We start from the raw sequence: 8,879 nt of genomic DNA on the forward strand, positions 1-8,879 counted from the left end.
TATTTCACTCTTACTTTATTAAGTACAATGTTAGTGGTGTTTCGATACCATTGGTATAGTCTTTTAGTTTTTAAACTGTATCTGTGAACTGATTGCGCAGCGCACGCGTCGTCTGTCGTCATCAATATGCGCCGGATGTTCTTCCACAACGTGTGGAACGAGAATTCACGTGTGGACGTTTTATGTTAAATCGCGCATTCAGGATTTGTTACATATAGAAACAGCATAATCGGTGAGTCCGTGAATCACCTGTTTTTACCGCATACGCTTTGTTGAATTGTATTGATCAATAAATTCAATAATCTTACATTTAGGAGACGTCACGGATGTTGAAGAATCCAAAGTGTGAAATACTGTCCCGAGCAGCTTTTCCTTCGGTCTTTAGTCACCAAAAAAGCCTTTAATTGCTCTGCATTATCTTAAGTTTGCAATAGTTCATGCTTCGATGATCCGCTTCTCACTGGAATTGTTACAATACTTGTACACGTCAGACACGTTTAAGTATTTGATTTTATTGTCCTTGATTACCTATAAAAAAAATATAATTCTTTTTTGTCTCTTGGACTTTCCAGCAAAGAATATTTGTCTCTATGAAAATTGAAAATTTAACCGCTATTATAGCTTTACAATTAGCATCCCCAATTATATCTGTACTTAGTGCCGTATAGATTTAGAATTCAACTTGATTGTCATTGCACATGGAAAATAGATGTTTGATTTTCTTTCCATTTCCAGGTTATTTTTTGAGTCATGGGTCGGAAGTTGGATCCTGCCAATAAGGTCAAGAGAGGGCCGGGAAAGAAAGCCAAAAAGCAGCAAGGAGCAGAAACTGAGTTGGCCAAATTTATCGCTGATGGTGATTATGTCAGCTTTATATGAACTATGTCTAAAGTCACTAATTTCTAAACATCTACCACAAATTCAACCAGGGTTTCCTCATCTTATTCTTTTTTCCCCACAGAGGAGACTGGACCAAAACGACTGTCGAGTAGATCCAGGAAACGGTAAGAGTTTGATTGACTGACTGTAAAAAGGACTAATTTTCCTTGAGTTGTTAAATTATGTGTCATTGTTTAGAGCTGTTAAAAGAGGGCAGAATTTGCAACAAACCAAAGATGCATTCAAGGAACAGCCAAAGAAAGGTAACCACATCAGTGTTTCTCTATATCTTAATGCAGGAGTGGCTATGAAATTAATGTGTTTCATTTGGATTTTTATCATTGATAAGATTGTTACGATGGAACCCTTTGAAGCCATTTGTAGACTGCCGTGCTGTGTTTATTCTAATAAACACACACACACACACACTTCATCATATCAGAAACAGTTTTAAAGGATTTTTCCCCTTCAGGATTTACTGATGAGAACAGTAAATGGTTAAAACCAGCAAAGAGGAAGCGCAAAATGGAAGAACCACCAAGTGAGGATGACAGTGATGAGCACTGGGAGGAAGAGGAAGATGAGGAGGAAGAGGGGGAGAAGCAGCCACTATCACAGAAGAAGGGAGGGAAAGAGAAGCCACAGAAGAATGCCAAAACAGCATTGAAAGAAGATGATGATGATGATGACGGCAAGGATGACGATGAGGAGGAGGATGATGATGATGATGATGAAACAATGGTTGATGACTATGGAACTCTTGATGAAGAAGCAGCAGAAGAAGAAGAAAGTGATGGAGAGGAAGTGAGTACAGCAGTTCTTGACAGTCACTGTTTTTCCTAATAAATCTCGTTGATGTCCATCCCAAGACTAAACATTCTTGCTTCTCAAAGTTAAGATATTGCTAATGTGGAAAAATATGAAAATCAAATCTTTTTGTCTCCTTCATTGTTTAGCTTCTTCCCATTGAACGAGCAGCCAAAAAGGGAAAAAAGCTGAAGGAATCCATGGGCTTGATGAGTGAGGATGAGGATGACGAAGATGACAGCGATGACGAAGGTCATGAAAAATCCGATGGTGACAGTGAGAATGAAGACACAGTACAGGCCAACATGGACGAAGACATGGATCAGTTTAGGTTACCAGGACTAGAAGAATGTGAGAAAGAAGGTGAGAATTATATCTCCTTTTTAAATACCAAATAAAAGAAGTGTTAGTCATTACTTTGTTTTTCAATCCGCCTTCAAGGCATCCTGCAAGTAGACCTGAAGATGATTCATCAAAGAATAAAGGACAACATCGATGTCCTCTGCAATTTCTCAACAAAGAGGGAGGAGGGGAAAGAGAGAGGAGAGTACATGTCTCTGCTGAAGAAGGATCTCTGCACCTATTACAGCTACAACCATTTCCTCATAGAGAAACTTATGGACTTATTCCCTCTTTCAGAGGTAACGGCCTATTTTTTTTCTCCCCCCAAAGTTTAAGTGTTGTTTCTCTCAAAAACGTTTGTATCATTATCTCTTTATTTTATTGCTTACAGCTGGTAGATTTCCTTGAGGCCAATGAAATTCAAAGACCTGTAACCATTCGCACCAACACGCTGAAAACGAGGAGACGCGACCTTGCACAGGTAACTACACGGTAGCCATTTGTGGTAGTTTTACACACAGCAGCCTCATGGACTTTATAGGGGGTAAACCAAAAATAAATATCAATGTAATATTGCTGGTGAATAGTGAGCTATTTAATATTAAAATCTAAAAAAGCAGCATGGAATGCAGTTATAGCTAAAGATTCCAGGACCTTTATGAATAATTCAGTTTAAAAGGTATATTTCTAATTTTGCTTTATAAACTTGGGGTGAAATAAATGCTACATTTTTCTGACATTGGTGCGTTTCTCCCTTGTTTTAAGGCCTTGATCAACAGAGGAGTGAACCTCGATCCATTGGGAAAATGGTCAAAAGTTGGTTTGGTCATCTATGATTCTTCAGTGCCCATAGGTACATTTATATACATTTTTAGAGTTACTTGGCAAAGAACATGTAAGTCTTTCTGTTATAACACGTGCTTTAAATATATGTTGTTGTAATATTTGAAATCAGGTGCCACCCCTGAGTATCTGTCTGGCCAGTACATGTTACAGGGAGCCTCCAGTTTTCTGCCAGTCATGGCACTTTCTCCACAAGAGGGAGAGCTGGTTCTGGACATGAGCGCAGCTCCTGGAGGGAAGACCACCTATATTGGTAAGCTAAGATTTGGTTCTGTTGTTGGTGGATAAACATCAGCTTTATTGATTCTTTTAGCATTTGGAAACGGAGGAAACCTTTTATTGTTATTGTTATTGTTAATGTTGGATTGCTGTTGCAGTTCAGGGGTCTCTTGTGTCACATTATAATCTTGTATTATGGAAGCTTGCTATAGTATAGCTGCAGAATATAGTGCTCCTAAACCTGTACATGACTTTATAATGATGATTGATGTGCAGAACTATAATATTGGGTTGCAGCATTAGAGTTTTCAGACTGGGAGAAGGTGTTTACATCCTATACTGTTTAAAATCCTTATATTGTCACATTTTAAGACGGGGAAAATATTTTTAGTGTTGATTTGAAGTGTTAATTGATTCTTACAATTTAATTTTGTGTAGATTTTTGTTGCGTAATTCAATTATAAATAAAAAAAAATGGAAAATAGTTTGTTTGTTTTTTTCAAATTGAATGAATGACCTCAATTTTCCAAAATTAGCTCAGCTGATGAGAAACACAGGAACGATCGTGGCCAATGACGCTAATAAAGAGAGACTGAAGAGTGTGGTGGGCAACATCCACAGATTGGGGGTGACCAACACTGTTGTCTGCAACTACGATGGGAGGCAGTTCCCAAAGGTAACATGACCAGAATCTAAACGCAGCAATAACATTGTTTTTAAATCGCGTATAAAGCTGACACTGTCGTGCAGGTGATGGGCGGTTTTGACAGAGTGTTGCTCGATGCTCCTTGCTCAGGAACAGGAGTCATTGCTAAAGATCCTGCTGTAAAGACCAGCAAGGTAAACCTTCCATCGTTTACATGCGCTGCTACACTGATAAAGGATTTTAATATCATTCCCCTCTCTCCAATAGGATAATGCAGATGTTAATCGTTCTGCACATTTGCAGAAAGAGCTCATTTTATCTGCCATCGACTCCATTAATGCAGAGTCTCCAACGGGGGGATACCTGGTTTACTGCACATGCTCAGTAATGGTACGTGTACTGAAGAATGCATCTAGGTTTCTGTTGGTACATATGTTAATTGACAGAGTGTCAAGTATTCAGCATTTACGTTTAGTCACTAACTGACCCAAATTCCAAAAGGTGGAGGAGAACGAGTGGGTAGTGGACTACGCTTTAAAGAAAAGGAACGTCAAGCTGGTTCCCACAGGACTTGACTTTGGAAAAGAAGGTTTCACAAGGTCGGAGTCATACAGCTGTTCTTTTATTTAAATGCATAGTGTGGTTAGTCATGGCACTAAATGCCTATTACACTTCCTTTAGGTTCAAAGAGCGTAGATTCCACCCTTCCTTGCAACTGTCTCGGCGCTTTTACCCTCATTCACATAATATGGATGGTTTTTTTGTGGCCAAGTTGAAGAAATTCTCCAATGTGATCCCGACCGCACCAGTGGTACAAGGTAGCTTTTTTTTTCTTGAGTACACTTTTTTCCACAATGTTTTCCCTATTTAAAAAATAAAATGCTCCTTTTTATTTATTTTATTTAGAAGAAGAAGAGACAGATACTCCTGAGGCCCCGGTCCTTAATGACACCACAAAAGAGGAACCATCCCAAAGTGACAACAGGAAGAAGATTGTTCCTGGCAAGTCGGGCAGCCTGAAGGAAAAAGTCCAAGCCAATGGAACAGTGGGGGAGAAGAATATGCCAAACAAGAAGGCAAAAGGCAAAAATAACTTGCCCACTGGACCAAAAAAAGCAAAGGTTGCCAAGATGGATGGAGACACTGTCAAGGTGACGAAGGCCAAGGAGCCCACAGTGAAGACAGCTGGTGAAACGAAACAAGAACTAAAGGCTGATAAAAAAGAAGGAAGCAGATTTGAGAAAAAGCAGGGTAAAAAGATAAAGAAGCCAATGAAGGCAAAGAAGAGAATGGGAAAGAACAAATTCAAAAAGTTAAAGAAGATGTTAGAAAAACAAGATGGTATGACAGTGTAATTTTAACTACAGTTGTTATTGTAAGCTTCCTTTGGACTGTCTCTTCTAATTGTAATATCCCATTACCATGACAGAACTGTGACGTCGTTTCTGTTAAATTGTAATAGTTGTGTACAAACAACTTCCTGCTTGGGTGATTCCTACGTTATTTGGTTTATGGAATGTTACTTTGTATATTGAATTAATTGTGAAGCAACAGCATATTCAAAAAAACGTAATAAACTTTTAAGATATTTTTCCCACAACAGTTTATTTGACTAATATAAAGTTGAGTCTTATAAGCTAATTTTGTAAGTTGCAGTATGATGGCAATGGAAAAATCATTATTATAAAGTACTGTATAACAATATACCCTGTCAGTCTGATATTAAAAAATAGAAGCGACGGAGCAGAGTGCCCCGCCCCCAGCCTGAAATACAAGGTAAACAACCAATCAGATTAGAGCATTTCTAACCGGAAGCTGTGTTGTTTACATTTTCTAAGATGGCGGCGGGGATGTATTTGGAGCATTATTTGGACAGTAAGATACATTACACTTTGAATCTGTTATGAAAACGATTCCAACTTATCTTGTTTGGTCATTTTTTTGCTCGTACCTCATATTTCAACCATTGTGGCTATTTTGCTTTTCGAACACCGCATTTTATCTTTTGCTCTACTGAGTAGGCATAGGCTCAGACTATTTGCTGGAATGCCGCATCCCATCGGCAGGGAAGAATGGGTGCTGTTGGAGAGTGCATGGCACATATGTCGTGTAATCATACATGAATCAATGTTTTGACATATAGTAACCAAACTACTATTGTTATGTGTCGTGAAACCAGATGCACCATTAGTTCACACGCTAAAGCTAATCGCTGCCATTAAGCTAACGATCATTCCTGCAGGAAGTCTTCGTTAAATGCTGGTTTCGCTGAAACTGTGATCAAACATTTGTCTCTTTCTCGATCACGTTAGGTATAGAAAACTTGCCCTTCGAGCTGCAGCGAAACTTCAATTTGATGCGAGATCTAGACCAACGCACGGAGGGTGAGTGGGATTTGGTGCCTGTTAGGGTGCACTTTTAGGAAGCCCAACTGCAAAACAGTTAAAAGTAATCCGGTTAAGCAAAACACAGTTATTATATAAAAGGTGGGACTTGCAGAGTGTTTCTCCATTCGAGGTTTACGGAGATACCAAACGTGTGCTTCACATATGTATTTGAGTTTTAATGACATTGGAATTGATTTCATTGTTATAAAGAAGTCTTACTCTTTTCGTTTGTTAGATCTCAAAGGACAGATTGATTCCCTGGCTAAAGAGTACACAGCCAATGCCAGGACTATTTCCTCTGAACAAAAACTGTCCATACTGAGGCAGATTCAGCAGTCTTATAGCAAATGCAAGGAGTTTGGAGATGACAAGGTGCAACTGGCTATGCAGACCTATGAAATGGTTAGTATCAAGTATGATACATCGCATTACTTTTCTACCACACACAGTCCTTAAGTTCTGATTTTTACAGGTTGACAAACACATCCGGCGTCTTGACACCGACTTGGCTCGGTTTGAAGCTGACTTGAAGGAGAAGCAGATTGAGAGCACAGACTATGACTCCACCTCTAGTAAGGGAAAGAAAGGTGTGTGCTCACACTTTCCTATTTTCTGCTTAATGGCTGATCCAAAAACCTTATTTTAAGGAAAAACTCAATTTCACTCTCCTCTTTCAGGTGACACTAGACAGAAGGAGAAGAAAATGGCTAAAACACGGTCCAAAGTAAAGAGTTCAGATGAAGATGGCAGTCCCAAAAGTGCACAGAAGAAAGTCAAGCTGCTTCAGTCGTATGTTTCTTGTCATTTCTTACTTTGAACTTTTTTTAAAGTTGGTTTAATTGACCCATTTTTGACATGCAACGCTTTTTCTCCATCAACAGAGGGGAATTCAACAGTCCCTCTAACAATTTTGGAAATGTGCACCCGTCTGATGTACTGGACATGCCAGTGGACCCCAATGAACCCACTTACTGCCTGTGTCACCAGGTCTCTTATGGAGAGATGATTGGCTGTGACAACACAGATGTGAGTTTAGTGGCCTCTCAATGAGCATGTGTTGTTGCTTACGTCACATTATCTTAGTGTTTTAAAAAGTCCATTTTCTGTAGTCGGGGGAATTCTAGGATTGCTGTTCCAAAAAGACTTGAAGGAAGGTTTTTGTTTTAATATAGAGAATATGACTCAGTCCATTAGAGTGCCTGATGATAACGTGTTATGCAACCACTGACATTTACATACATTGGTTGATGATTAAAAAAAAAAAAAAACTATACATTTTTTGTGTTAAAAGCTTGCATAAAGTTTTCAAAAAAGGTTGAATTTTGTGTTCACATAGTCAAACCTATAATGAGACAGTTCCTCTCACTCAGTGTGTCCTTGCATTTTGATAAAACTGTTAATGTGAATGGCATATCTAAAGGTTACAGTTTTGGAGTGCAATTATTAAAGTGAAATTATATCAAATGCCACACAAGTCAGTGTAATTTGTGGCATTCGCTTAGATTTAAAAAAATATGAGAGCATTATTGTTCAAATAAAATAGAATTATGGGAAGGATAAATCCTAATAAGGCTTTTTAAAAGCAGGTTTTGTACATTGAATACATGATCACCCTCAATATTTTCCTGATATTAACCACAAACAGAGCATTTGGAGTCCTGCAGTCTCCTCTATGGATAAGGTCACAGTTGACAGTGATTAATCACTGGAGGACAGAACAGTGTTTTTCTGGAATGAATGACTTTGTTTTTGAGCTGGCATTTTCCACTCTTATGTCTTTAAGTGCTCCAATCGACCACCTTATTGAGATAAATTGTATTCTTTTGTCTCTTCAGTGCTCCATTGAATGGTTCCACTTTGCATGTGTGGGCCTGACAACCAAACCAAGAGGCAAATGGTACGAAACTCAAACATTTAAACGGTTGATGCCACTTGTTTTCAGCATGACAGTACTGGCAAATTCTGCTCTTTTAACTATATGTTTTGCTGTTCTTCATCTGTGCTATGTAGGTATTGTCCTCGATGCTCTCAAGACAGAAAGAGAAAATAGAACGCCTTGTGGTCTTGGAAGTGATGGATGCTGATCAAATGAAAAATTAGAATATTTCTTCATAAGTGACTTTTTTTTTTTAATTTTCCTTAACATTTGGTGCTTTTGTTTTGGTTTATGTAATGTTCTGATGCAGCATCTTTGAAGGAGTCAGGTGGTTACATTAATATTTAAATATTTTTTTAATAGGTACACATGGTGCTCTTATTGTGTGTGTGGGTTTGTTTTTTTTTTTGGTTTTTTTGTTTTACATTTTTTGTGAACTTTAGACACTACAACAACTGCTCATGTGGTATAAAAGAAAAGTTGTTACAATACTCGAGTCATATGTTCATAAACCTAAGTATTTTAATTCTAAATTGTTTTTTGACATGGATAATTATTTGCTTGGTGTACAGTAGATATTGTGCTTAGTCTGGGAACACTAGTTTAACACAGAAGTCCAGAGTTTGAAGACAAATGCTGCATCTTGACAGTATAGGTCACTTGTGGTAGTATGTTTTACCTTTTTATCTTATCATTTGGCTGAATGCTGTATTGAACATTTTTGGAAAAACATTGTCATGTTTGTAGCTGAAAATTGGTACAGAGGAGAAGGGTGCTTGTGTTTTCAATCATTTGAATACAGCTACTACCTCAAAAAAAGCCTATTCTTATTAATTAGACTGCATATTATTTATACCTCGGAATCTTAAATCTTAATTGT

General features: G+C 38.1%; 2 protein-coding genes across 3 annotated transcripts; both read left to right on the top strand.

Moving 5' to 3' along the window:
- The first annotated feature begins 120 nt into the window (after positions 1-120).
- LOC101070665 (probable 28S rRNA (cytosine(4447)-C(5))-methyltransferase) lies at positions 121-5,336 on the top strand. The gene is made up of 16 exons (XM_011605887.2): positions 121-232; positions 736-856; positions 962-1,004; positions 1,078-1,142; positions 1,352-1,683; positions 1,836-2,049; positions 2,128-2,327; positions 2,420-2,509; positions 2,794-2,881; positions 2,984-3,124; positions 3,627-3,766; positions 3,841-3,930; positions 4,004-4,126; positions 4,238-4,335; positions 4,418-4,554; positions 4,643-5,336. The coding sequence occupies exons 2-16, from the start codon at positions 751-753 to the stop codon at positions 5,089-5,091; spliced, it is 2,316 nt and encodes a 771-aa protein (XP_011604189.2). The 5' UTR covers positions 121-232; positions 736-750; the 3' UTR covers positions 5,092-5,336.
- A 183-nt stretch (positions 5,337-5,519) lies between these two features.
- On the top strand, positions 5,520-8,818 carry LOC101066650 (inhibitor of growth protein 4). 2 transcript variants are annotated; one of them, XM_011605888.2, is made up of 8 exons: positions 5,520-5,611; positions 6,049-6,120; positions 6,359-6,525; positions 6,596-6,695; positions 6,801-6,912; positions 7,005-7,149; positions 7,959-8,020; positions 8,134-8,818. In XM_011605888.2, exons 1-8 carry the CDS (start codon positions 5,575-5,577, stop codon positions 8,171-8,173), a joined length of 735 nt encoding a protein of 244 aa, XP_011604190.1. In that variant the 5' UTR covers positions 5,520-5,574; the 3' UTR covers positions 8,174-8,818. The 2 variants fall into 2 exon arrangements, with proteins under 2 accessions (XP_011604190.1, XP_003966333.1); XM_003966284.3 differs by having other exon boundaries at positions 5,521-5,611; positions 6,596-6,710.
- The last annotated feature ends 61 nt before the right edge of the window (positions 8,819-8,879 follow it).

Source organism: Takifugu rubripes, chromosome 7 (genome assembly GCF_901000725.2).
Source record: "Takifugu rubripes chromosome 7, fTakRub1.2, whole genome shotgun sequence".
NCBI classification, from domain to species: Eukaryota; Metazoa; Chordata; class Actinopteri; order Tetraodontiformes; family Tetraodontidae; genus Takifugu; species Takifugu rubripes.

What these genes read in the sequence shown, in the direction of transcription:
- LOC101066650 (XM_003966284.3), top strand. Translation starts at nt 5,575, where the DNA reads ATGGCGGCGGGGATGTATTTGGAGCATTATTTGGACA. An exon ending in TCTAGACCAACGCACGGAGG is followed by an intron (nt 6,121 to 6,358) that starts GTGAGTGGGATT and finishes TTCGTTTGTTAG; the next exon opens with ATCTCAAAGGACAGATTGAT. An exon ending in AAAGTCAAGCTGCTTCAGTC is followed by an intron (nt 6,913 to 7,004) that starts GTATGTTTCTTG and finishes CTCCATCAACAG; the next exon opens with AGGGGAATTCAACAGTCCCT.
- LOC101070665 (XM_011605887.2), top strand. Translation starts at nt 751, where the DNA reads ATGGGTCGGAAGTTGGATCCTGCCAATAAGGTCAAGAGAGGGCCGGGA. An exon ending in ACTTATTCCCTCTTTCAGAG is followed by an intron (nt 2,328 to 2,419) that starts GTAACGGCCTAT and finishes TATTGCTTACAG; the next exon opens with CTGGTAGATTTCCTTGAGGC. An exon ending in GGAGACGCGACCTTGCACAG is followed by an intron (nt 2,510 to 2,793) that starts GTAACTACACGG and finishes CCTTGTTTTAAG; the next exon opens with GCCTTGATCAACAGAGGAGT.